Source organism: Mesoplodon bidens (assembly GCF_964165515.1).
Source record: "Mesoplodon bidens genome assembly, contig: HAP1_SCAFFOLD_627, whole genome shotgun sequence".
Taxonomy (NCBI): domain Eukaryota; kingdom Metazoa; phylum Chordata; class Mammalia; order Artiodactyla; family Ziphiidae; genus Mesoplodon; species Mesoplodon bidens.
Window position 1 is genome coordinate 5,826 of NW_027672049.1, and position 27,080 is coordinate 32,905.

Here is a 27,080-nt window from a genome sequence, read left to right on the forward strand (position 1 = left end):
GCGCTGCGAGAGAGCCCTCCGGCGGCGGCACCCGCACCCCGCGACACGCATCTTTCTGGCTCCTGGGATCGTGGTGGACGTGCGCGCTGGTTGGTGTGTTGTGGATTAGGGAACTTGTTAGGCAGAGGTGGCAGGAGAAGGCCTGCGGGGTCATGAGTGTCAACTGTCTGGAGGGGTTTGGCCGGGATCTGTTGACCTGGGGCCTCAGTGGCTTGTGACCGGGTTGTTAAGATTTGGGAAAGTAACTTTCCACCCTAAAGCAAGCCTGTTGGAAAGAATGTATTAACTGAAGGCTTTCTGGAAATTGCAGAGGCTCTGAAGGCCGTTGTTCTTCCTCTGAAATGGCCCTGTTATTCAGACAAGTTCAAGAGACAGGCGGCCGCTGTGTTCTATGCCCTCGGCCCCGTTTCCTGGATTGGAAACACAAGTGTGTAGGTTCAGGACCCGAAGGGGGGTGAATGGGGGTGGGGAGGGGTGCAAGTCGGCTTTTGATCACCCGCCTCCCTTTGCCTTCCCGGTTTTTAAGAGCGCACTTGCCTTTCAGCTGCAGGACCAGCGGTGCTGTCTTGAGGTCTGCCCACAGCGCCACCCACTCTGTGACTTAATCAACGAGATGCCCACAGCCCGGCCTTCTCTGAGTTCCTGGTCCTCTGCCAGGCACTGCGGGGAGGCGCCAGGGTGGGAGGGAGAACAGTTGGTGGGTGGCAGCAATACCCCGCTGGGCCGGTCCAAGCTGGCAGGCTCAGGATGGTCCTCAGGATGGTCCAGAAGATGGGCCTGCCCCTGGGCTGTCCTGGGGCAAGCTGGGGGTAAGCACCACTCCCCCCAACCTCAAGGTTGAAGGCTTCCGCAACCCTGGCCCCCGGGCTTTGGAGGATCATTTAGAGCTGACTTAATTCTATATCCTGCCCTTCTGTGTGATTTCGGCCCCTGAGTGTACAGCTTGCAGGATATCTGCAAATTACGGGTCCACCTCCGCTCCCCCCTGCCCCCACATCTACTCTCTGAGTTATAATGTGGACTTCTACATCTAGTTGGGTTCCCTAGTGGGGAGCTGGGAGATGCTTCTGGAATGATACATGAACTTCGGTGCCAGTTCTATAAATTGGTCTCTTTTTAGGACGTGTGCCATTTTCTGTAGGAATGTTGCTTGCAAAACGAGTTTCGCCTTGGAGGAAAGGCGGAAAGATAAACAAGCCTGCAACGCCAAAGCGCTGGCAGTCTTTCCCTCCTTCCAGCTCTCTTAAAGCAGCCGGGCTGCATTTCCAGGATTAGACTCGTGCTTGTGAAGAGGGACTCTGGTTGGCTTTTTTTTCCCCCCGAAGCAAATGCAAATTAGAGAAAAATAATTTTCTTTCAACGATATGCAACGTATGAGTCACTTGTTATCGTGCTCCGAGGCAGGTCTCATTGGCGCGTCTGCCAGCTCGCTCACATCTGCTGGGCGCTGTTTGGGGCATTTTAACCTTGGTGGTGTCGTGTCTGGTCCCACGGGTCAAGGAGGAGTAATTAAGCTCTGAACAGCTAGAAAAATTCACGGGCCCCCACGTCTACCGCAGTTTTCCCACAGCTTTGTTTGGGGTGTTCCGGGTTCCAAGATGAACAGACGTGGGGTTCCTATTGTTCCTCGTAAAGAAAGTGGGAGCCCCTGTCCTCCTCTGACCCTCATCCCCAGCCTTCCCAGGACTCCCAGGCTGCACACAATCAGCAGGGAAGCCGGGTGCAGGTCACAGGACCCTGTGTTTTATGCATCTTTTATTCGTAAAAAGTTCCTTTGTGCTTCCTGTGTGTACTAATGATAGCTGTCGTTAATAGCTTTCTGGTCTAGCTTGTTCCTTGTGGGGGGAGGAGTTTGCAGTGAGTTCACTATTTCTACAAAGCCCTGATGGAGGCTGCAGTGCAGTGACACCCCGTCTAGAGTCGTGGTCTATGGATCGTTTATTCTGGATCTGCCTCCAGGTTGTGTAGACTCCAAGTGGGAACCCAGCCTGTAGGGACCAGACCCGAGGGGGTGTGGAGGGTGGGTGGGCGGGGAGGAGAGGAGTCAGGTTGATTGATTGCTTTCAACCGAGGTTTCCTGTCCTGGGCTGCTGCCTCCTGTTGAGGGACACCAGCTTCCAAATGGGGCCCCCTCTTGCATACACGCGTGGTTGTGTGTGGCACAACCGTGAAAGAAAGTGAAAGGAACAAAAAGCCGAGGCCTGGCGTCGGGAGGGGGGGTTGGCGGGGGGAAGGGGAAGTGTCTGAGGTTGGTCCAAGAGCTGACGGGGGGCCACGGCTCTGTTTTTGGGAAAGGGGGTGTGTGGCGGGCAGCCCCGGTTTGGCAGCGGCTCTCCCGGTCGATCCTTGCTGGTGCCCCCCTCCCCAAGCCCCCGAGCCCCCTTTTACAGTTGGCTACACCTGGCTTGCATCTTTGAATCGGGGAAGGTGGGGGAGGCTTCCACGGAGAGAACACTCCAGACTGGCCGAAGGGAGCGCAGGACGATGGGCCGGAGCGGTCTCCAGTCAATGCCCACTCCCCTGGGGCGCGCCGCCGCACATCCTGGGTTCTCCGTGCGCCCACCCAAAGTTGCTTTTTGTCAGAGATTCAGCGGCAGGCGCCTGGGAAGGGGGAGCCCAGAGGAGCGCGCGGGCGGGGTGAGCTGGGGTCGGGGGCTGGCCGAGAGAGCCGGGGGTCCTGGAAGGTCAGGCGGGGGGTGCGTGTGGGGGGGCGGCCCCGCGCGGGGACCTGGCGTAGGAGGGGCGCGGAGCCTGCGGCAGCGCGGGTGTGTGTGGTGGGAGAGAAAATCCCTTTGCTGCCGACCGATCCGTGCTCGGGGCTGAGGCGGGGGAGGGGGCGCCACTGCCGCTGCGGGCCAAGTTCACTCCCGACTGACCCGAGTGGCTCGCGGCGCTATCCTGGCGCCCTGGGAGGAGGCAGGGAAGGTTCTGGTTGCTCAAAAGGTCAGGGCCAGCCGCGTGAGTTTCCCGTCCCCCACCCCGTCACACCCGCACTCCTGCTCCGCAGCTCTGTTACTAATGCAAAACTTGGGTCGTGAGTGGGGACGCCTCTGGAGGCGGCGACAGCCATGACTTGGAGTGTGCCAAGAGACAGCGCCTGGGCAGGCTGGATCACTCCTTTCACTCCTCACTCCCCCCCAGCACCCATGCCCGGCTGCAGGACCCGTCGGGCGACCTCCTTCAGCCACACCCCAGGACGCCTGCGACCCTCGCCCCGACCTGGGGGCATCCTTGGGGTTCCCTTCTCCCCACTGCTACACATACTGGGGAAAACATCCCAGGAGGACTTGCCCCAACGCTGCACACCCTGGACCGCTTTTTCTCATCTCCCACCTCCTCGCGGCCCCCAGTGCTAAAATAGGAACTTCTTCTTCCCTCCCTTCCTTGACACCAGTAGAGAAGTGTCTGTGTGTGACGCAGTCTGCACTTGGAGCAGTCCCAGGAAGGGCTCCCGCGCCATGAGCTTTGGGCTTCCATGAAAGCCACACACTCTGCAGAAGGTCACCCCTCCCTGGCCCCCTCTGTGTCCCTGCCTCAGCCTTCCCTCTGCCGCAAGGAAACTATGTAGCCATTCTGGGGTTGGTTTGTTACGTAGAATGTTTAGTGGAGTCAGATGCTGTTTAATGGGTCAGATGTGGCCTGCACCAGCTATTGCCAGGCAGAACTCGAGTCCATAGTGCAGTTTAATCCTCTGGAAAACACGGTGCCAAATATTTACAGATGAGGGGGCCAGAGTTGAAGAGGTCCGGCCACCTGCCCAGAGACACGCCGTGGATGAGAGTGGGAGCTGGGAGGCTGTGGTGACTGCGCGCGCGCGCGCGTGTCCTCCACAGAGAACCAGCCATGCCGGTGCAGCGCGAGACACCCCTTCCCCGAAGAGGTCCCCAGCCTACGGAGGACCGTGGTACATGGCATGCTGGCTGGGAGCCCTGCCGTCTGCCCGGCCTTCTGAGCCGGAAGCTCCCCAAAACCCGTCCAGGTCTTCTTGGTCACTAACTGGATAAATGCCTGATGCGGCATGGGGTGCCTAGAGAGTGAGGCCCTAGGAAGGGGCACCGTTCGTATTGGAGTGGAGTTGGGATGGTTTGGTGGCACTGCTTCCCATTCCGTCGCTGTCACTTGACAAGCGTGCTGTGCAGACTTGAACCAATCCATCAGCGCCTCAAGGGCGGAGGCAGTGGAAAGTGGCCCGGTGCCAGGAGGAGCTGGGGTGGAGAGAAAGGAGAGGTGGCAGGAGTGGCCTGGTGCTGCCTTCCTCCCTGCGCTCACGCCAGCCTCTCACGGCCACTGCTCCTTCCTTTGCAGCCTGTTTGTTGCCTGCCAAGGGAAGTCGCCTTTAAAGAAAAAAAACAAAACAAACGTTCTCTCCTTCTCCTCATTCCATAATGGTGTCTTCATGGCAGGAATCGGCAGAACGGTGGTGGGTGCAGCTGGGGACCCGTGTGCCCCCTCGTGTCTTTTCACAGAGGGCCAAAGTGCCCTCGCTCAGGGATGCCGAGGTTGGGGGGACAGCTCCTAATCTTGGTCCCTCTGACCTCTTTCTGCCAATCAGGCTCTTCTCCCCAGCGTCCAGGCCAAGCTCGGATGCTAATCATAACTCTTGGCTCCCGGACCAGATGACTGCCCAAGTCTGTCGAGGGAGACTCAAGCTCTCCTGTGCTTGCCCCTAGGGCCAGACCGAAAGCCGGAGACCACGCGGCAAGTCTGCGTTTTGCAAGCCGGGTCTCTCCCAGAACTGGGTGTTCAGCGGGCAGCCACCACAATTCCTGGTCTGTTCTTCAGAAACCAGACGCTCTTCCGTCTCCCCGGCTGACCCCTTCTCTTGGCCACCTTCCCTCTTCATCCCTGTCCCACATCCTTGCCCCCTTCTCTCCACTGCTGGAAAAAAGGGTTAAAACCCAGAGCCAGGGTGTAGCTTAGCAGCTCCCACTGGAAACAGGTTGGTGCTTGTAAAGTGCTTTTCATGACTGGCTTCACACATCTTGGCACTTCCAGAAGCATCACCCACCTGTGGAAGAAAAGGGGGGGGTCGTTGAGAAATAAGGGCAGATGAGCCTCTTATATACAGCAGCAAAGCGCCTGCTGTGTCTGTCATCTAAATCACGTCATTTGCCCCCTGCAGCATGACCCACAGCCAAGGGTCAGGGAAGTCACTTTTGAAGAACTTTTCCTTGGAGGTTAAAAAAAAAAGAAGAAGAAGAAAGTAAGAAAGACCCCCAACTATTTCAATAGCCGCTTCTAGAAGAGGAATGGGGTGAGCGTGGCGGTGTCTCTGACCCTATCTCTGTGTCCCTTGCGCCCACGATCCCCTTAGTTAGTTTAGTTCTACATCCCAGAGAGATGGGGGGTGGGCCCGTTCTTCAGTGATGGTGGGGTGTACGCAGTATGGCCTTTGCCCAGGATGAGGGTGTTCCTGCCCAGGATTTGGGCTGTCACTCTGGAGAAGGGCCTCACGCCAGGCAGGGCCCCCGGCTCCTTGGCCCTTTCCACTCAGGTCCATCTTTGGCCCGGAACCGGAAGAGAGTTAAAAGTCTTTAGCTCGTTGCAATGAAATTATGGCTGGCAGTGGCGCCGCTGTTTGTTCAACAGACCTCCACTTTTAAACAGTTCACAAAAAGTTCATGGGGCAGCTAAAGTTTATAAGTGTGTGGGTGTGGGTGTGGGTGTGTGTGTGTGGGTGTAGTCAGCAGGATCCAGTACTGAGCCTTGCCCCTCCTCCTCTTGTTTCTTCACGGCCAGCCCCCCGCCCCGCCCCGCCTCCACTCCCGTGACACCGGACCACGCTCGGGGCCTCAACCCTCCATCTGACCCTGTGCACGTAAGAACACTTCATCCTGCCACTGGGTGTTATTTATCTGTGCGGCGTTAATATTGAAAACCCCACCAGTCAAGACCTGGAAGGGCGGGGAGAGGCTTTGAAAGCACCCCATGGTCCCAGGTGTCTCTAAAGTGCATTCCCCTCTCATGCTAAGTCCAGGCCGCCCTTTCTAAAGAAAAGCCCTTTCAAGGGAAGGGGGCTGCTGGCCCTTTTTGAGGGGAGGGGAGAGGGTTCAGTAGGATGATTGTGGCAGGGGCCTTTCTGTTTCCTCAGTCAGGTGCTCAGAGGTCCTTGTCCCAAGGTGACAACTGAAGGAGACATGTAAGAGGCAGCTTGTGTAAGTTTTGAAGACTGGAGCACCAGAAGAAGATTGGGGCTTCGAGGGCACACACGCTTCGTCCCTCATCCTTTTCTTAAGGGTTTGATGGAGTGACCCTTTGGCTTCTGGTATAATGTCCAAATTTCATCATGACACCCAGCCAGGGGATGGCATGGTGTGGTCCTCCCGCTGCAGCCACGGCCAGGACACTTGCACCGAGGAATGTTGCTCCTCCACCTTTTAGATGAGGCTTCCCTGGACATCTTCCTTTTGGTCTTCCTTTTGTAGAAGGGGCTGCAGGGGTTAGGGAGGGGACACTTTGTTGAACGTGCCTTCTGGTCGGCCCTGCACTAGTGGTGGCCTGCCCCCAACTTGATTTGTATGTTCGAAACATGGAAGAACAGCCCGTGAGCCCCCCACAGAACCTTCCTTGATGCCCAAGTCCATCTGAGTCCACCTTTTCGGGGCACTGTGGCCAGCCACTGGAAATGCCCCAGTCTGTCTAAAGAAAGGGACGCTTCCTAAAGAAATAGCTTCTCTAGAATCCCACCAGGCCGGACACAACTGGGAGATCCCTGCCTCTCCTCCAGCTTCATCGTTGAGCTCTAACTACGCGCCGTGTGTCTGCGGCGTGGGGCTCTTGATGAACAGATGGTGTTCTCTTCTGTATAGGGGCCGATGGGGGATGCTGGTGGACAAAAGCCTGTGTTAGGACAAAGAAATGCAGAGGGATAGCCTGGCTGGCTTTGGGATTCAGGTCTCCCAGGTGCTCCCCGACCCCACCCCTAGTCACTCTCGGAAAAAGAGTCCCCAGTCCTTGGTGGCTCCCACCCAACAGCCCTGGCAGTCAGCTCCGTGTGCTAAAGTGTAAAAGCAAGCATTTGCGTATTTTTTCCTGCTAACAAAGGAAATGTGTCGACTTGGGGAACATTTGGGCTTTCGGGAGCTGTGTGGGTGGGTGTGTGAGGGAGGAGAAAGAAAAGTTGCCCCCATGAGCTGCACACCAGTGATTTCACACTCAGGTTTGGGTCCTGTGTAAAGAGGCCGTGGCTGGGGGGGGGCCCTCCCCCGCCACCCTGCCCCGGACAAGGGAGTCTGAGCAGGGGAATTGCCTAGGGCCATCGGTCCCAGGCATTAAAGGCTCCCCTACTTATTAACCCAGCATTTAACAGCAGGATATGGAGCTGAAGCACAGTCAAAAGAAACGGCTCAACCTCCAAAGAGCAATTAAAATCCTGCACGAGGATAAATCACGCACCGTGATAATCCTGTGAATAAAATGCAGCTTGTCCTGACCCTTCAGTCATGCAGCAAACTAGAATGTGGTGTGGGTGGGGCTGGTGGGCCGGGAAGTTAAGGAGGGGGCGGGGCTCTCCCCTGTGCCTCAGCAGCCTCCCCCCTCCTCCCGCTAGACGGAAAACAGGGTGGCTTCTGCTTGCTCCCCGTGGGCCGGAATCTTGCAGCCCCAGGCCCAGCCCCAGCCCCAGCCCGGCAGCCTGGGCTGCTCCGATTTCTGCACTCGCTCCTGATTGCTGGTCCCCAGCGAGCAGGCGTCATTGAATTACTCAGCCCCCTCCCTCTGCAGCTCCCAGGCCAAACCACCCAGGTTTGGGGCTTAATCTAATCTAGGGCTCGGGTGGGGTGGCTCGCCAGCGCACTGACTCTTTTTACCCCTCCATCTGTAAGTCACACGCACCGCAGCCGTGGAAGTGAGTCGTAGTTTGGGCCGCCACACCGGACTGTTGTGCCTTTTAGCCCACACCCCACCCCTGTCCCCAATCCTTTCAGCCACAAGAAGAGTCAATGTGGGGCTCCCTGGAATCTAGCACCGTCCACTTTCGATCCAAGTGTGTTCTCCAAAAGGCTGGGAAAGGGGAAGGGAGAAGGGAGAAGGGCAGGTTAAGGGTGTCATGTGCTGTACCTTGAATGGTGTGGCCTGTGGCTCTTGAACTCTCTGCATCCCCAGCGCCTCCTGCCAGGGAAGTTCCACCTCCCTCCTTGAACCTCTGGCTCAGGTGTGTTCCTTTGCTTCTGGCCATCTGTAGAACGTGGAGCAGGGTCTGCCTTCCCAAGTGCATTCTGTATGAAGTGCCTAGAAGGAGGGTTTCTCTTGTTCCCTCTTTGGCTCCTTTTTTATTCAACCTCCTGGGCTTCTTTTTGTTTTAAACAGACTAGACGCTTGAAGAAAAGCTGCCATCCAAGAAGACGACATGCTTTCAGCACACACCCCCCCCGCCCCGTATGGGAATGTTCACAGCTGGATGAACAGCGAGAGGGTCCGCATGTGTGGGATCAGCGACAACAGGTAAATGCGCGTGTCCGGCTGAGGCCTGGGGAGAGCGTGGGTCCTTCCTCAGGGCTCCTGAGCAGAGCCCCCCCTTCATGTCCTCACAGCCAGAGTGGGCCCTAAGGGGGTAGGGGGGAGATCTCCTGCCTAGCTGGTGGCCCTTGATTTACAGTTTTAACAGGCAACCTGGCTCAGCGAAGCATTGCCGCCCTTTAAGAGGTTAGCCCCTAAAGCGGCCTTTCAGTGCACTTTCGTCCTTAATTTATTATTTCATATTTACGAAGGAGAATTAATCCCAGTCTATATGCTGCTTTAACTCTAAATGTCAGGAGTGTGGGCCCAGGTGGATCGGCCTTCGATGTGCTTTTAAAACAAATAGTTTGCTCAGTAATAAATGGGACGATAGCCACCCTTCACACCATTGAAGCCCAGGGTTTCTCTGCGCCCTCCGCCACCTGTTAAGCGAGGCCACTGGCTCCTGGTTTCAGTCACCCGGCAGCTCTGTTATGCTTCCTCATCAGTAATTTTGGAGTGCGGGGTAGAGGCAGCTAAGCAGTAGATAATTGAAGCTGCTCTTCCGGGTAATGATGAAACTTCTCTCTGCCGCTTGTCAGTGATTTTATCCTGGGGATTTGGAAGTTGGCACCAAGCACTTTCTTTATCGATGCTCTCTGATAACAAGTTCCAGGGGCAGCCGCAAGCAGCCTGGCACAGATGTGTGGCTTCCCCTGGAGCAGCTGACATTTGTATGATATTAGTGTGTTATCCCCCATCATTTTGATAGAGGCAGTCAAATATGGCTTCATTATCACCATGGAAACCAGTTTCATAGGACATGGTACCTAACTTTGTTTGGGGAAAAGTTTTGAAAGCCTGTCCTCACGGGTAACACAGAAGTGATTGATGTAGCCAGCTCGCAGACTCCAGCCTTGAGGTCCCCACTTTGGCTTTGGACATTGTATTACTTCATTCCTGTCCTCAGGTAGAGCTTATAAGGGTCTGCTAGGACAGCAGAGCCCGGACTGTCCTGCCCGGCCTCTCTGGAGGAAGAATTGTGAGGGTGACGTGGTTGTGCAGACTTCCTGCCTTACCCACCTCGAGGACGTAGCATCTGTGATTTCACATCCCTGTTGCCCTGCCTTTCCTTTGTTTTTCCCAGTCCCGTTGAATCACCATTCGGGGACAACTTTCAATATGGGCCATTGGGGAGGATTTTTTTTTTTTTAAGGGCAGTTGGAAAAACGGAGTTATTAGAAACTGGTCTATTCTGGGGCAATCTATGAAAGATGGATTAAGTGAGGAATGCTTTCATGAAGTTGGTGTGTCCTTCTAAATAGGAAAATTCCTGTAAACGAAGGTGACACTTCAAAGGCCGTACTGGAACTAAGGGAAGACAACCCCTTGAATCACAACGTGGTAAGAGATTAATGGCTTCTGTTGATGTGCTGAGTATCAGTGATCTGTAATCAATCGTGCATTCATTTGCATACCATTAAAGGGCCTTTTGGGGGCGGGGCGGGGTGTTTCAGGGCAGGGCTGAGTAGAAAGCCTAGGCCGCAGGACGAAGCCTCACCCAATTTCTTCCTGGCTCGCTTTCTTGGCTGTGCTCGCCATTTACGTCCTCGTCCCCTGGTGACTGGTGGGATACGTGCCGCCTTTTCTTCGATAAGCTACGTGCCACATCAGTGCTCCCAGCTGGATAAATGTGTAGCCTCCAAGTAGACCCTTAGGGTTTCCCTTCCCAGTAAAATATGAAACAGAGCTGTCTTCAGATACCAGGGAGAGGAAGTCAAAAGACACAACTACAGTTTGACCCATGGCCTCTTTATTGATTTAGAAATGAGACAGCTCAAGTCCTTCATTCCTTACTGTCCCCCTGAAGATTGGTTTTTGTTATGTTAAAGAATGCCTCCCCGCTCCATCCGGGGAAAACGCAGTGCACATCGCCCCTCCCTAACCTGACTGGGGCCTGGGGAGGGTGAGTCCGAGTTCTGTACCCCATGAGGGTGGTTCTGAGAGCAGTGGAGTTGGTATCACCTCAGTTGCAGCAAAGAATTTCTGCTGAGAAGGTGGATCTTCCAGAGTTAATAGATGACTGATTAATGCAGGGGCCTCAAGTCTAAGGGGACCAACGTTTTCCGTGCTTTGAGGACACTAGTTGGACAACGGTGAGGCGGCAGGCAGAGGAGGATTCTGGATAAGCGGGGGCCAAAGACCTTGTGAATCCTTTAGTTTTTAACCGTTTCGGCTCAGATGTTGAGGCTGATGTCCGATTGAGCTAGTCCGCGGTTTCTCTTTGGGATGGGCTGCTTTGAAGGCATGTCCTCGGTAATACCCATATTCTTCTTCTGCGAAGGTGGACGCGACCACGGCCCATCGGATCGATGGCCTGGCAGCGCTGAGCATGGACCGCACGCACCGGCCTGATCCGGGAAGGGCTGCGTGTCCCCGGAAACATCGTCTATTCTAGCTCGTGTGGACTGGGCTCAGAGAAAGGGCGGGAGGCTGCCACAACCATAGGTGGTCTGGGGTTTTCTTCCGAAAGAAACCCAGAGATGCAGTTCAAACCGAATACACCCGAGATGGTGGAGGCCTCCGCTGTCTCCGGAAAGCCCCCAAATGGCTTCAGTGCTATATACAAAACGCCACCCGGAATACAAAAAAGTGCTGTCCCCACGGCAGAAACACTGGGCTTGGACAGACCTGCCAGCGACAAACAGAGCCCGCTCAACATCAATGGTGCTAGTTACCTGCGGCTGCCCTGGGTCAATCCCTACATGGAGGGGGCCACGCCAGCCATCTACCCTTTTCTCGACTCGCCAAAGAAGTATTCCCTGAACACGTACAAGGCCTTGCTACCTCAGCAGTCCTACGGCGTGGCCCAGCCGCTGTATTCTCTGGTCTGTACCAATGGGGAGCGATTTCTCTACCTGCCGCCACCTCACCACATCAGTCCCCACATCCCATCATCCCTGGCCTCGCCCATGAGACTCTCGACGCCTTCGGCCTCACCAGCCATCCTGCCTCTGGTCCACTGCGCAGACGAAAGCCTGCCCTGGAAGATGGGCGTCAGTCCTGGGAACCCGGTCGATTCCCACTCGTATCCCCACATCCAGAACAGTAAGCAGCCGAGGGTGCCCTCTGCCAAGGCGGTCACCAGCGGCCTGCCGGGGGACACGGCTCTCCTGTTGCCCCCCTTGCCTCGGCCTTCACCCCGCGTCCACCTTCCCTCCCAGGCCGCTGCGGACACCTACTCCGCGTTCCATAAGCACTGTGCCAGGATGTCCACCTCGCCCTCGGTCACCCTGTCGAAGCCATACATGACGGTCAGCAGCGAGTTCCCCGCGGCCAGGCTCTGCAGCAGCAAGTATCCAAAGGCTCCAGAAGGAGCCGAAAGCACCCAGCCAGCTCCCGGGCACACCCGGAAAACAGCAGGTGAAGACAGAAAAGGTGGCAGCTCACCTCCTCTCTTGGAGAAGCAGACGGTTACCAAAGGCGTCACCGATAAGCCACTAGACTTGTCCTCTAAAGTGGTGGATGTAGATGCTTCCAAAGCTGACCACGTGAAAAAGATGGCTCCCACCGTCCTGGTTCACAGCAGAGCTGGAAGCGGCCTAGTGCTCTCCGGAAGTGAGATTCCGAAAGAAACTCTTGTCTCCTCCAGGAAACGGCTGTGCTATCTATAGATCTGAGATCATTAGCACGGCTCCCTCGTCCTGGGTGGTGCCCGGGCCAAGTCCTAACGAAGAGAACAATGGCAAAGGCCTGCCGCTGAAAAACAAGGCCTTGGACTGGGCCATCCCGCAGCAGCGCAGTTCTTCATGTCCCCGCATGGGTGCCGCCGACGCCGTGGTCACTAACGTTTCGGGGTCGGTCTCGAGCGCCGGCCGCCCAGCCTCTGCGTCGCCGGCCCCAAATGCCACCGCCGAGGGCAGCGAGACCAGCAGGAGCTCCGTGGATACCACGCCATCCGTCATCCAGCACGTGGGCCAGCCCTCGACCACACCTGCCAAGCACAGCGGCGGCACCGGCAGCAAGGGCGCCAAAGCCAGCAACCCAGAGCCGAGCTTCAAAGCGAATCCCTCGACCACACCTGCCAAGCACAGCGGCGGCACCGGCAGCAAGGGCGCCAAAGCCAGCAACCCAGAGCCGAGCTTCAAAGCGAATGAGAATGGCCTCCCGCCGAGCTCAGTATTTCTGTCACCAAACGAGGCGTTCAGGTCCCCACCAATCCCCTACCCCAGGAGTTACCTGCCTTACCCAGCGCCCAAGGGCATTGCCATAAGTCCCCTCTCCTTACACGGCAAAGGCCCTGTCTACCCTCACCCGGTGTTGCCCAATGGCAGTCTCTTTCCTGGGCACCTCGCCCCAAAGCCGGGACTGCCCTACGGGCTACCCATGGGCGGGCCGGAGTTTGTGACCTACCAGGACGCGCTGGGGTTGGGCATGGTGCATCCCATGTTGATACCTCATACGCCCATCGAGATCACTAAAGAGGAGAAGCCGGAGAGGAGGTACCGGTCCCACGAGAGGACCCGCTACGAGGACCCAAGCCTCTGGAACCGGTTTTCTGAGATACTGGAAGCCGGCAGCACCAAGTTACATCCAGAAGTCCCCGCGGACAAGAACCTAAAGCCCAGCACCAGCTGAAATCAAGGGAAGACCGTTGTCAAGAGTGACAAGCTTGTCTATGTAGACCTCCTCCGGGAAGAGCCAGATGCTAAAACCGACGCTAACGTGTCCAAACCCGGCTTCACAGCTGAGAGTGTCAGCCAGAGTGCCGAGCCCACCAAACCCCCACCTGACCCAGCTCTACAGCCACACCGGGATTTCATTGCCCTGAGAGAGGAGTTGGGGCGCATCAGTGACTTCCACGAAGCCTATACTTTCAAACAGGCTCCGGGCCAGCCAGTCTCCGGCTTAAGCAAGGAGAATGTTCCAGCGGTAACCAACAAGGAGAACCTGGCGACGCCGGTCTCGACTCCATTCCTGGAGCCGACCCTGGGGAGCGACGGCTCTGCGGTCACGTTCGGGAAAACCCAAGAGGATCCCAAACCATTTTGCGTGGGCAGTGCCCCACCGAGTGTGGACGTCACCCCCACCTACACCAAAGACGGAGCTGACGAGGCAGGATCAACCGATGGCAAAGTTCTGAACCCGAAGCCATCTAAGCTGGCAAAGAGAATCGCAAACTCCGCTGGTTACGTGGGTCCCCGGTTCAAGTGTGTCGCTACCGGACTGTACGCAGACTCCAGTCAGCTCGGCCGGGAGCAGCGGGCATTGCAGGTGAGCCCCCCCACACACCCGAATTTCAGGAGCTTGACCAGTTGTCAGGTTTTTTTAATGTGTGAAGAGGAGGGGGCCGGGGGTATGATAGGGCAGGACACCGGGCTGATTTGGTTAATGAAGCTTAGGATAATTTAAATGTTTGAAATGTGTCCAGTAAGGGGACGTAAGTGGATACTTGAAGTTATTCTGTAGATTTTAAGCGAACTCCACTCGAATGCTGATAACGGAAGTTTTAATTATTGCGAAGGATGTCTGAAAGACTGCATGACATTTACCTATCAATCGCTTTGATTTCTCTGCCGTTACTGTACGTTAACAAATATACCTAAAAGCGCTGCTTAGACTGCCTTACGTGATACTTGGTGGAGGTGTGTAGCGGCCGCATGTCTGTGAGATTCGTGCAATTTTTTTTCCACCCAAAAAACAAACAAACAAACAAAACAAAAACACAAACCTTGCTTAAAGGGATAGAGTATGTATTTAACTTGCTAGTGAATGATAGATGTTGTATAGGAATTTCCTTAAGATATTTTACTTTTAATTAAAAGACAAATAAAGCCAAATTGTTTTGCAATGTTAAGAAAACAATTGGTTTATGCTTATAAAAATGGATGAAGTTATCTAAATGATCCATTGAGTGCCCATTTTAATTACATACATGGAAGGATTACAAGAGGACAGTATTTTGTCTACCCGCTGCTTACTGTGAGGTCAGTTCTTCAAATTTTTATTACTGGAATCTTCCATAAACCTTTTGAGTTAAATTTCATTTCCAAATATAGAAAGGGAAGTTTGTGGGCCATGGTCGTCTTTATTCACTGTGCATTTGTTTTCTTTTCTGTTGTGTTTTTGTTTCGCTTTCTTTGTGTTGTGTTTTTGTTTTGTTTTATTTACCTTCGAAAGAGAATGTCTGTCTGTATGCCACAGTGTATGTATGGCTATACATACACACCACATATATCTCTACATACATATGGCTTTAGGAATAAAGAGTGTGTGACTAGTTACACATAGACACTCTTACGTTTTTATCGTTCAATTTTAAAATATCTCAGTTGTATCATAAATTGTGGTTGGTTTTGGGCAAACTTTTCTTTGAAGATACCTTCCTTTAAGGTAAGGGCAGTGAAATAGCTTTGGTGGTAAGGTGTGTCTTTTTTCCATCTCCGTTCTCTTTGTAGCGTGCAGTGATGCGCTTCTCAGAGTTGGAGATGAAAGAGCGAGAAGGTGGCCACCCCACGACCAAAGACTCCGAGGTGCGCAAATTTAGCCCCGCTGACTGGGAAAGGCTGAAAGGAAGTCAGGACAAAAAGCCAAAGTCGGTCGCCCCGGAGGAGGCCATTGCCGACCAGAACGACAGTGAGAGATGTAAGTGAACCCAGGCGGCTCGCGTGTGGTACCACGTCGGTGGGAACGGGGCGCTTCCGCTCCCAGTGCCGAGGGAGGTGAGAGGAAGCAGTACGCTTCCGACGGCCCAGCGTCTGGGTGCTGGCTGTTCGGAGAACGGGCTGCTCTGGCCACCCTTCCCAGCTGTGGATTGCAAGGCTGGTTGTCCTTTGGAGCGTTGCGACATCCAGGAGTGAAGCACCTATGAAATGCTGTTTCCTGGCACGCGTCTCCTTTTTCCGGAGCAATGCTAGTCCTGTAGTTAGTAATAGTCTGATACAGTAGAGCAGAGGAATGGCAGTGCAGGACCTCCGGCGTAGCAGGTATGTGTTCTGTTTTGTAGCAGGTACGGACACGGGTTTTTGGTAGCAGTGGAATGGCACTTGCAGCCAGAGCCAGACCCTCCAGAGTGACAGTCTCCTGTGGGAGGGAGTGGAGAGTACTCGGATTCTCCCTCCAAAGGCAGAGGTTTCGTTCAAGTGCGATGAGGGCTGATGAAGGCCCCAGAGAGATGAGCATCATTGTGTTCTGTGGAGGCTCGTTTGCAGTCATGAGGAGCTGACACCACGCTCCGAGGCCGTGGGATCAACGAGGCCGTTCTTCCCACCAGACGGCTGTGTTCTGTTCTGGAGGCCGAACTGGAGAGAAAGCTCGTGTTGGCCTCGAGTCACACTCTGCGGTCCCCTCAGCTGCTCCCCCACTGGGGTTGACTTCGGGCTTGGCCCTCGAGACTTCCTGGGCTAATGAGATGCGTTGGCAGCAAGTGGAGGTCTTTCTCCCGCTTTCTTCAGTGTGCGTGCTGGTGGCCTGTGGCCTGCAGCCTGCTCCGGACCCCAGAAACCTTACCGGTGATGGTGAGTGAGGGTACCTCGGTGAACGTCGAGGACAGGGTGGGCGTGACATCCTCCTGAGACGGGACGGTCGGGGGTGGTGGGCACGTTTGGGAGGCCCAGGCCCTTGGACCCAGTCGTAGGGTCGGCGTTGGCCCGCACGCTTAGGTCGTGGGTGCCTGATGCAGTTCGGGAGAATTGTGGTCAGCAGCAGCGTGTGCTTCTCTCTGCTGCTTGGAGCACTGCACTCCCCCAGCTCATCTTTGGGGTCAGACAAAGGCCTGTGGCCAGGGTTCTGGGTAAGCCACACTGGGACTGGTCTGTCCCACGTGGCTCCCGTAGAAGGGGATTTCTGGGGCTAGTCAGTGGCGGCCTTACCCGAGGGATGGGGCTCTTGATGTGCCTGGAGTAGACGATTCCGAGCTCCTCCCCCTCGGGATTGGAATGAAAAACGGAGGGTCCAGGCCACCCTGGAGTGAAGCAGCAAGAAGGCCTCCCTCCTTGCCTGTGCTCACAGCTGACATGCAGCCCTTACCCTCCCGAGTGGCCTCATAACTCAGCTCTTGGGAAGTTTCTCAGAGAGATGTGGTAAAAGTGGGCAAGGCCAAGTTCACGGGGATGCACTTTTCTGAGGAGGGGATCTGCCTCTTCTGGGTGGACGGTGAGGGAGGCTGGAGGAAGGCAGCGGGCAGTTAACCGGCCTCGAGTCTTCTCGCCCTTTTCTCCAGCAACGTGGCCAAACCCAGGGTGGCCGCTGCCCTTCACGTCTCAGTGGCCTCACCCGCCCTTCTTCCCAGAGACGTTTGTGTGCGTCCTTCCCAGTCTTTCCTGCTGAGCGTGGAGACGAGAACTCGGTGTGGCTGATGGGGAGCAGGGCCTGAGCCCCAGATGATTCCGAAAGCCCCCTCCCCCCACCGCCTGCCTCCAATCTCAGACTGACCGACGGGTCTCTTCCTGGAGCACCCGGGACATGGCCCAGTGAGCCATGAATGGCCACCATGGGAGGGCAGGAGAAGGGTTGGGGAAGGTGAGGGGCTCCGTTTCAAAGGTTGGGGCAACGGAGGTGGGTTCCCCACCCACCCTCTGTCTTGTAGAAACGTGGGGTTTGTAAATAGCTGGTCAGGAAAGGTCACCTGAAGGGGCCACTGTTCTTACTGCGGCCTCCACGTCCAAGGCCCAGCAGGTGTTCACTCCATTCAGCTGGATATGAATGGGCCTTCTTGTTCTTGGGCCATCATGTCTTGAGCTGATATGGGCTCAGGTCCTTCTCATGGGTGTAGGTGTGGCCGAGAGCCGAGCTGTGAGCACATGGGAGCTGGGGCGGGGATTTGGAGCGGGCAGGGGTCCCAGAGAGGGTCCAGGATGCCTTCAAGATGCCTTCCCCCTTCTGAGGCAGCCCCTACCCATGGAGGGCCCAGGAGCTTCCAAGGTGGTGGGTGCTGTTTGCGTGGCCCTGGTTGTCCTGGTGCGGGTGCATCTTGTTGCTAGGGGCTTGTTTAAAAAAAGGAATTAACTTGAAAACACAGTGGCCGAGATACTCATTTATTCTTTATGATCACATGGGTGGCTGAGTGAAATTTTTATTTTGGAAGTTCACCAGAGTTTGGAGGTTCCTCAGACTTGGAAGTTCATCACTAGGAACCCTCAGTGGCATTTGAAGATGGGGCGGGGCAAGGTGGCACTGGTCCCTTCCTTCTCAAACTTGGAGTAACCATCTCCCTTGCCAAGCACTTGGCTGGGACAGGCCTAGGACCTGCTCAGTGGCAGTGCCTGGCCAGGAGCTGGAGGAAGCCTCAGTCGAGGGGCTTCATGAAACTTCTTTGCTCAGGGAACTTCTCTTCCAGCTGAGCACTTGCACGTTTGTAAACTACTTTGGAACAGAGATCCCCTGCACTCCTTGTGTAGCAGGTGTAACTTTGAACAAGGTTAGCCCTGACTGGAGGTGCTATTATAGTTAAGCTACAGAGAAGGGGATTTTAATCCTGGGGAGCCTTCCAGCAAGTCAGAACCCTCTCACCTTGTTTAGGCCTCACTGGGCATGGCTCAACAGTGGGGAGGGTGCTTTGCTGCCACAGTGACTTGTAAATGTTGCTGTGGTGATGCTTCTGTGAGGTGATGCTATGGTACAATCATAATGAATTTGGGATATATGTGCTGTGAGTCCTAGGACCATGCTGCAGGGACCACGTTCACATCTTGCTTAGACTGGGTGACCAAGGGCACATGGCTTCCCACTTTTAGAAGGGCCAAAAGTAGCAATGATGGCAAAGCCTGATGGTTAGGATCCCCGTGTATCTATTTATCTCCCCATCTCCTTTGCCCTCAAGGGTCATCCTCCTGTGGGTCGTGGTTAGAACAGTCTTTGAGAAGCTCCAAGTGACACGGAGCCTCTACCCCATAGCTGGTGGCCATGGGCATCTTGGGCAGTCGGGGTGGGCGTCCTTCAGGGTTATTACTGGCCTGGGTAAGGTCACACTAGCGTAAGGTCTTGGGGGGCCTTAGCTGAGGGGAATTGAGATCTTTGCCCTAAAAGGCTCCGGGGTTGGGGGAAGGGTGGATGGACCTAGTTTGGAAAAAGAAACTTTCAAATTGGACATGGGGGTTCTTAAGGTAGCCCTTCCATTCCTCCATGGATCCCCTCCCACGGAGCTTTTAGGGAAGGCTGACTGGACCAGAGAAGTCCAATGGTGTAACCAGCAGGGCTCACCTCTTAAAATTTCCTACATTTCAGGCCTGAGATTCAGGCTGGTCTGAAAGTCTTGGCATCTTTTGGTTAAAAGGATTTTTCCAGCCTTTCTCTGTGCTGAGCCCGGCCCGTGATTATGAAGCCCACCCTGGAGGGAGGCTAGCAGTAACATTCCCACTTTACAAGTGAAGGGGGCCGAGTTGTAAAGCGGCGCCATTCCTGCCCGAGTGTTTAAGAGGGTCACAGAGCAGCCCGAGTGAGAGTTGCAGCACGCCGTCTTCACCGGGCCTGCGGTAGCCTGGGCTGCATCACCCGTAAGCACAGGCCAGGAGTTTGGGGTTTCTCCTGCTGCCATGGCAGGAGACCCTCGCGGTTGGGGTGATTCCACCATTCCGGCAAGAGTAGATGGGGATCTCTCCCACCTTGGGATACCCTTGGAGAAAAGCTAAGTGTGTTCCACCATTGAGAACACAGGTCAGGCTAGCCCAGGCCAGGGTGAGGTTCATCCCCACAACTGGCTGCCATTAAATGCTGGGAATGCCCCCCAAGAGAGGCTGATCAGGGGACCAGCCGGCTGGGCAGAAGTGGGAGTGATACTTGAAGTGGTCTAGGGAGAGGAGGAGGAATGCGAGCAGCATGTGAGGGGTGTGTCCATGATTTCATCTAGAAAAACGGGCTGTGGGAGCTTAGCTCAGGTGTTAACGAAATACCAAACTCATACACCCACCCCCACCCCCGGCCGGTGATGGACACAGGGTCATCTTCGGGGAACTCTTTAACAGCACAGTGATCATTATGGAATTATTTGTGTGTTAGAAACAATGTGACTAGCAAAGCAGTTGAACTGTTTCTTTGGCTAGAGCAAAAGTGAGGAGTGATGTTAGGCTGGGGTGATTGGAGGAAAAGCCCCAAGTGGATGCTAGATTGAGCAGGGGGGCAGGAGCAACACAGGCGGAGCTGGGGTGTGAGCAGTTCAGCCCTGCCCGCCGCCCCCCAACCCGCTCCCCCATGAAGGGGGTTGGAGTCTTGTCTTTGAAATGTCCTTAGATGCTTGTTGCCTGGGAAGGAAGGCGTGGAGACGTGCCAGGTGGGTGACTGGTGTCACTGAGGGCCTTCTTCCTAGACAGGAACTAGGAGCAGCCCCTCGATGGCAGTGAAATGCTTTTCCCCCCACGGCTGTGGAAGGAGGACAGACGGACTTGTAGCAATCTGGTTGAGTTCTTTGAAATTGCCCTTGACCCTTGTGTGTGCACCAGGAAGCCTTTCCTTTCCCTTTGCCAGGCTCCTCTTGCCTTGGTCTCCCCAGCTTCCCAGCCTCCCACCATTCTTTCCGTACCCTTTTTCTTCACCCTCGCCCCTGCTGACCCAAGTGAACATTGGTGCTATGTCTGTGTAGATGGCAGTTGGGGGCTATTTGGTCTGTTGATGACATCAGCCTTTTTTGTTTACTAGCAGCTGTTTCCATAGTCATTTGTAGTTCCGCCCTGATTGGTTGGATAGTCATTTGTAGCTCCGCCCTGATTGGTTGGATCTTACTGTGAGGTCACTCACCCCCCCTTTAAAAGTAAGCCACCTTGGAGAGTTAAGCAGTTAGGGAGTTATCTCACATGCCTATAGAGAGAGAGTGTAGATGCCTCACCTTGACCCTTGAAGGATGGATTGTGAGTGGGCTACACGCCTCATCTTCTGCTTTCTTTGCTGGCTGTGTTCAGCTGTCCTTCCTTTGGGACGTCTTTCTGAGGGTTTTGTGCTTCCAGCGTGTGAGGCCCCTGGTCTCCAAAGGGGGGTGGTCTGTTGGTAGCAGATTGCCTTGGGCATGGGGGTCCTGCCTGCTCCTGGTGACCTTTGTTCCCTCCTTTCCGGGTTGTCTCCCCTCCCCTAGGGGAGTGTTATGATGGAAGCAAACCTGACCCCTTCGAAGCCCCAGAAGACAGTGATCTTCCTGAGGACATGGACACGGAGCCCCCCAGAGAGTCCCTCACCGACCAGACGGCCCCGGACGCGTCACGCAGCCCCACCCTCCGGCTGAACAGAAAGCGCAAGGTCTCTGGCAATAGGAAGCACACTGAGACCACTGTGCTCCCGGAGAACTCTCTGCTGAAAGCCAAGCCGAGACGGGTCTCCAAAGGTGAGCTCGGTTTCGCTTCGGCCCGCAGGGCACCCTACGGAAGTCCTGGAGCGGAGCAGTGGAAAGTTCCAGTCCCACCCTGGAGCCCTGGGGGGAGCCACTCACACCTCCCCACCCCCCACGCCCCCAAAGCCAGGTGGCGGGGCTGGAGCCCAAAGGTGGCCAAAGGCAAATAGGCCCCCTCCCGAGACTTGGTGACAAGTTCCAGCCAACACAGTGACCACACCCCTCCCCTCCCCCACTCCTGTTAGTGATGTGTAAGACAGTTCGTTCCCCGCCCTGGGGGGCTTCTTCATTAATTTGTAGTTATTTCTCCATTAGCTGACTGGCCTGAGAGGGAAATGACAAACAGTTCCTCTAACCACTTAGAAGAGCCACATTATAGTGAGCTGACCAACCTGAGGTGTGCATTGAATTAACAGGGCTCCATCCCAGAAAGCAGCGCCGCTTGCTGCACCTTAGAGAACGGCAGAAGCAGCAGGTGTCGGCAGCAGAGAGCAAACCTGGCCGGCAGGGCAGGAAGGAAGTGACCCAGGCGGTCCAGCCTGCGGTCACCCCCCAGGGCAATAGCATCTCCGAAGAGAAACCTGGCAGGAAAAGGGCAGAGGCCCAAAGCAACAGAAGCTGGTTGGAGGAGTCCCTTAAATGCAGTGACAATGAACAAGGTACGCACGGGGCGGGGGGCGCTCCTGGAGGGTGGATCACCCGCCCTCTGTGGGAAACGGCCCTGGAGGGGACCTGAGGGCCATCCAAGTTGACAAGAGTAGCGTGTGGCGAGCGGGGAGTTTTCTTCATGAGGTCCTTTCAGCCTGCACACTTCTTATGGAATGGACAGTGAGGCGGGAGCTCGACTTCCTGGGCTGCTCCTCATCACCCAGCCCGCGGCTGGGCAGGAAGGGAAGTCTTGGGTGACCCCGGGCGCTTGTCAGTGCCCTCATTCCAGCCTCAGGCTGTCTGTCCCCAGTCGCCCTGTCCCGAGCACCCAGGCCCCCCATGGGTGGGGACGGGAGCGCAAAAAGGGCTGGCTTCTGCCCTCTCTTGCGGGCCTTTGAAGCGACTTGCCATTTGGCGTTTCGTGGGTTAGCCCATTTGCCGGTTGAATGTGGGATAATTAAAATATTAGTGCTTTGAAAACATAATTGGTATATCTTTAAAAACTGAAGCTGCTCCAACGATCAGTGCTAACAATGGGCTTTTCTTTCCTCACCGGCTACAACTGTGTAACGCCCGCTGCTTCTCCCCCTGACAGATGTGCTGTGCATGGACGAAGAAATGGATCGGCAGCCTTCGCCCCTGCCGCAGAAATACACCGACAACAGCGAGAAACCATCCGCGAAGCGACCGTGCAAAACCAAGCATTTGATCCCTCAGGAGCCCAGGCGGGGCTTGCCGCTGCCAGGGGACTCCTACGTGGACAATGCGGATGGCAAGGTACCTCTTGCCCCTGGCTCTCCCCCGCCCCCCGGGCCTCTGCAGGCACATCCCGCCTGCCTACTTCTCTGCTTCTGGGGACAAAGCTTTCCTTTTCCTGAACCCCTCCCCCCAAAACGTCCCTGCCCCTTCCTAGGGGACGTGTCTCCTGGGTGGCGGTGAAGTTTCCAGCGAGTAAAAATGCAGCCCCTTCCTCGCGCCCCGCCTCCCTCAGACAGAGAGGAGGAAAAGTGCTTTCCTCCACTCAGGAGCGGCCTGAGCCCAGTTCCGACTATGATCTTTCGCCGGCCAAGCAGGACCAGAAGCCCTTGGACCGTTTGCAGCAATTGTTACCATCTTCCCAGGCCTCGCAGCTGACATGCTCAAGCTCCCCTCCAGAGACCACCCAGTCCCGCCCGATGCCACCAGAAGCGCGGAGACTTATTGTCAATAAGAACGCAGGCGACACCCTCCTACAGCAGGCCTCCCGGCTTGGCTACGAGGTGAGCATCCTTGTGGGTGCCCCGGATCAGGATCCACTGGCTGCTGCTCCTTGGGTGGGGGACACACTGGCTGGGGATGGGGGGCGGGTCTCAGAGCCCAGCCCCCTCCACGTGGCGGGCTGGGCTGGGTGTTCCAGCAGGGTGTTTGCGTTGGCTCCCGCTCACACTGCGGGCTCTTTGGTGGCTTGTTCAGTTGTGGTGTGAAAAGAAAGGCAGGCCTCTCTGATGTTCCGTTCCCGTTCAGGCAGGTAGGCTGCTTCGGCCAGTCCGGCTCACTTATCTCTGATATAAAATCTGACCTAACCCAGGGCTTGGCGACCAGGGGAATTTTAATGAGCCCTTTTGGATTCTGAATAGCAAGAAGGAGAGTAGTTATTAGCTCTACTAACTTGTGCTGTTTGGGGCAGAGTGATGCCCCTGTGGGGTAGCGGGTGGGAAGTGTCTGTGCAGAGTAGGGGTGGGAGTGGGGCAGACCTGAGCAGTCTCTTTCTGAGAGGGCACGGGAGCCGAGGGCTGATGGGCGGGGAGCAGGGGTTGAGCCTTGCACAAAACTCCCTGTCCACACTGCTGTATCCCAACCCAGCACGGCTGATGACAGTGATGGCCTCTATTGCTAGAGCAACATAGAAAGATAACTGATATCTGCCTAAGCCCGTGTGATCTGTAGTAACTCCTTTCACCCTTTTAACATCTTCACTTGGGAGTAACGAGTACTAGCCCACTCTCGGATGAGGAAACTGAGCCTCAGAGGGGTTAGCTGATACCCGTACAGGTAGCAATCCAGCAGTGCTCCACAGCCCACCACGCTCCTCAGCAAGACTGGCTCACACTGGAATTGCCCTTTTGACAGTTCAAAACCTCTGTGAGACAGATGACTCTCCATGCCCTGTGCAGTTCCCCCACCATACTTGTCAGTAGCAATTGTGATGTAATAGCCCACAGGGCAAAGGCATTTTTCTGTGCTGGCATCAGCCCTCTGGGAGTTGAATGGTGACAGTAAAACGCGGTGCAGCAGGCTGAGCGTGGAGGTGTGGCTGAGCACTGGGGTGGCAGGACCCAGGCTGGCCCGGAGCCCTGGCGCCCACACCCTCAGCCAGCTCTGTGCCCCTGTCCCCCGTCTCCCGTCGTGTCCCCCCACCCCGGTCCATAGTGCCGTGAGCCCTTGGAAGTGTGCCTGCCTTGGCCCTAAGGCATGACAGTGGGTGGGAAGTTGGAAGCACTAGGGCTATGCTTAGTTTGGGGTGTTTTGTTGTTGTTGTTGTGGGTTGAATGTGCTGTTGTTTATATCTACACGTCTCTTGGAGACCTCTCCATTAGCTAGAGAGCACTTTGTGGTAGTTAGCGCAGTTACTTGCAGGTGAAGTCCAAGGAGCACCCAGTTGGTTTCCCAAGAGCTGAGAGCGGGCGCCTAGGAGGACAGAGCAGATGTTGCACATAGTGTTGAGCTAGAGACCCCCGTGGTTGAGAAAATAGTCTCCTTGCTTCCAGCAAACGCTGGAGTTGCGGGGGAGACTCCTAACCCCAACTTTTGGGTTAGGGTTGAGAAAGTAGACTCCCGCTTCCAGCAAATGCTGGAGATGGGGGGGGCGGGGTGCTGCTGCACCCGCCGTGGAGGGCGGGGCTCCGAGCCCCACCTGTGAACTTGGCATCATTTCCAGCAGCCTCCCTTTGGGACCAGAGAGGTCAAAAGACCCTCGTTGGTCCTCTAAGACAGTTTCCATTTTGGTTTGGTGGCTCTGAGGCCTGGACCAAGGGGCACTTGATCCATCCTTTTTTAGGCTACCTGGCCTTTGATTGCACAGGAAGCCTTGGGAATGTTTACGGTCGGATTTGTTTTTTTCTTCAAATGTAAATTTCAATATGTAGATTCCACAGATCACCAGTGTTGATGCTGAACATTGTGACAAGTAGATGAACGCTTTCAACTTTGAATCCAACTTTCTGGGATTTCTCTGGGCAGAATTTTAAATGTTGGGATGATGGCCCAGTTGGGAGATGTGGCAGCTTCAACCTTTTCAAATTGAAGGACAGTTTGCTTAAGCAGATAAGGGTGTGGTTTGGGAGGGTTTTCCTGAAGTTTTGTCTTCAGCATTCTTGGTTATTTTCTTCTGCTTAGCCAAAGATACCATGTGCAGTATAAAGGCTGTCTGAGCTTTATGTCATGATAATGTGGTTCTGGAAGTTTAGAAACACACTCTGGCTTCAGATCCGCGTTAAATAGATCACTTGCGTGGCCAAAGACCTCAAACCTTTCCCTCCTGGGAAAAAGGCTTCTATTTCTTAGGCTGAAACGCCAGTGTGCAACCACATGCTTGTGCCTTTAGCGGTGATGGTTAAATTTTCTATGAACTGATTAAGTCATGTTTTTCAAAAAGTTAATGAGGCATTTAATTAACAACGTCGGGCTTATGGCCTTTATGGTTACATTTTGCGGGTAATGGCATTCGGCTTATAGCCGCTGAACAGAGAGCTGTCCGACAAAAGCAGTTTGACTTTGCTTGGGAATGGCTGGGCTGCCCTTCAGACACTCCCGTTTATTTCTAGCGGAGAAAATAGACCAAGGAATGTGTTGCGTCGACAGACTCGCCCCGCCTCTTCACCTTTCAGTTAGAGAAAGTGTTGGTGGCGACGGTTGCCATCCATTTAGAGGCCATCACCCTCCTAGCTAGGATAGTGTAGTTATCCCACTTGACCCCCAACAGAGAAGGCCTGTGGGATGCTCGTCACAGCTGGATTGCATCCCTCTAACTGGGGCCCTCTTGGGCCCTTTGATTCTTCCCAGCTGACCAGGTACCAAAGACCTGAGTTATAGGTCTAGTACTTCATGTTAATTGAACTTGGGGTTTAATATCTCTGGGCCTCAGTTTCCAAGTGTTGAATGAGGATGGTACTACCTTCCTTTCCTGGTAGCTCCTGGGTTCCTGTGGGTGACAGAAGACGTCCTCATCTGGGGAAATGAGAAGCACTGTGTAAATAGTGGGATCAACGTGGTTGAGTTAGGACAGCCCGTGGCAAAAAGTCTGACCTGGCCGTGGGGCTACTGCTGCCTCTGCTGCCATCTTCCGGGAGAAGAGAGTTGACTTACCCACCAGCTTGGACGGCCTTTCATTTCTAGGTACCCTTGAATCTGCCCTAGTAGTGATGAAGGTTTCCAGGTGAAGGCCATGATTGTCACAGCAAATAAACCCTGGGTTGAGTAAATTGATGTGTGCACAGCAGTTGGTGGCGTTCAGACCTGATCCCAGAGCCACGTGACAGGGCCTCTCCCTGGCTGGGGCACACAACTCATTAGCTTGCAGCCGTCCACTCAAGTCTGGCTAGTGAGGGCCTGCTAAAAGAGCAGCAGCTTCATGCGGTATCCTGGATACCAGGGCTCGGGGCAGGTGGCCTTGGAGCCCAGAGGATTGTGGGCTTTCTGGCAGGTTGGGATGTAAACGGAGAAACGCATTCGTGGGCGTGCCTTTTCTCTTCCTCCTCTTGTTTTGGAAGGGAGCTGCTGCAGTGACCTGAAGTAACAGGGCCCCGATGGCCAGGTTTACCAGCATGCCCCATTGGGTTCACGTGGTAAGCAAATGGAACATTCTAGTTTGCTCCCAAGTGAGTGGTCACCTTTGATTGGCGTGTCCTCCAAAGGGCATAAAAGGTTTTACAGAACCCATCTCGCACTTATGAGCAGCTAGAATGACCCCCGTTTTAGGTTTAACAGATAAGTTACCTGAGAGATGTCACAAGGAGGCCTGTTCTGACCCCATCCCATCCCCCCTTACCCAGCAGACCATGTGTTGGGCCACATGCACGTTCTGCCTACTCCCAGCTCTCAGAACCTGACGGCTCTCTGCTCGGCACGACTTACCCAGTATTAACAGTATAACGTGTTTTCTGGTGGCAAATGCTTTCGATGTGTCTGAAAACTTTCTTAAGGTAATAAAACATTGAATAAGTTCCTGCTCTGCTTACTGGGAGTGGTTCATATTAATATTTTAACAAGCCAAAGAAATAAGGTTAATAACAGTGATTCTAATGCACAGTGTTGACACAGAACATCTCCGGGGGCGGGGGTGAACGTTTTATTTGATTCTTGAAATGTGGAGGTTGCAGCCTGTGGTGTATCAGGTTCCTGTCATTAACTTGGGGCAGAATCAGTCTAAAATTTTCATATTTACTTGAGAGGGTGGAGTGAGGCAAAATAGAGGGTGGGGTTATTGGAGGCATTTTGTGTCATTCCTCGAGGATGGAGGGAGAGAGCTTCTCTTTAACTCCACTTAACATACAGACAAGAGCATCTGAGGCCCAGGTTCTGATTTGGGTTCTTAACAAGGGTTGCGAGGATGTAGGTGACCTGGGTGTCCCTGCTTCTCTAAGCTGGGGAATGTTCTCTGGCTGATTTAAGCTCTCTTTAAGTGTTGGTCATCCATACTTTGATC

General features: G+C 54.8%; 1 protein-coding gene across 1 annotated transcript in view; it reads left to right on the top strand.

The window, feature by feature from the left end:
* The first annotated feature begins 3,871 nt into the window (after nucleotides 1–3,871).
* LOC308610673 (BCL-6 corepressor-like) overlaps nucleotides 3,872–27,080 on the top strand; it is a 29,672-nt gene continuing 6,463 nt past the window's right edge. Inside the window, 14 exon segments of the mRNA XM_081259725.1 lie at nucleotides 3,872–5,203; nucleotides 5,684–5,818; nucleotides 6,092–6,265; nucleotides 8,308–8,442; nucleotides 9,762–9,840; nucleotides 10,781–10,834; nucleotides 10,836–12,074; nucleotides 12,076–13,071; nucleotides 13,075–13,710; nucleotides 14,895–15,081; nucleotides 20,498–20,743; nucleotides 21,166–21,408; nucleotides 21,993–22,174; nucleotides 22,423–22,656. Of these exon segments, the coding sequence (XP_081115851.1) occupies nucleotides 8,348–8,442; nucleotides 9,762–9,840; nucleotides 10,781–10,834; nucleotides 10,836–12,074; nucleotides 12,076–13,071; nucleotides 13,075–13,710; nucleotides 14,895–15,081; nucleotides 20,498–20,743; nucleotides 21,166–21,408; nucleotides 21,993–22,174; nucleotides 22,423–22,656 (4,191 nt within the window). The 5' untranslated portion in view covers nucleotides 3,872–5,203; nucleotides 5,684–5,818; nucleotides 6,092–6,265; nucleotides 8,308–8,347.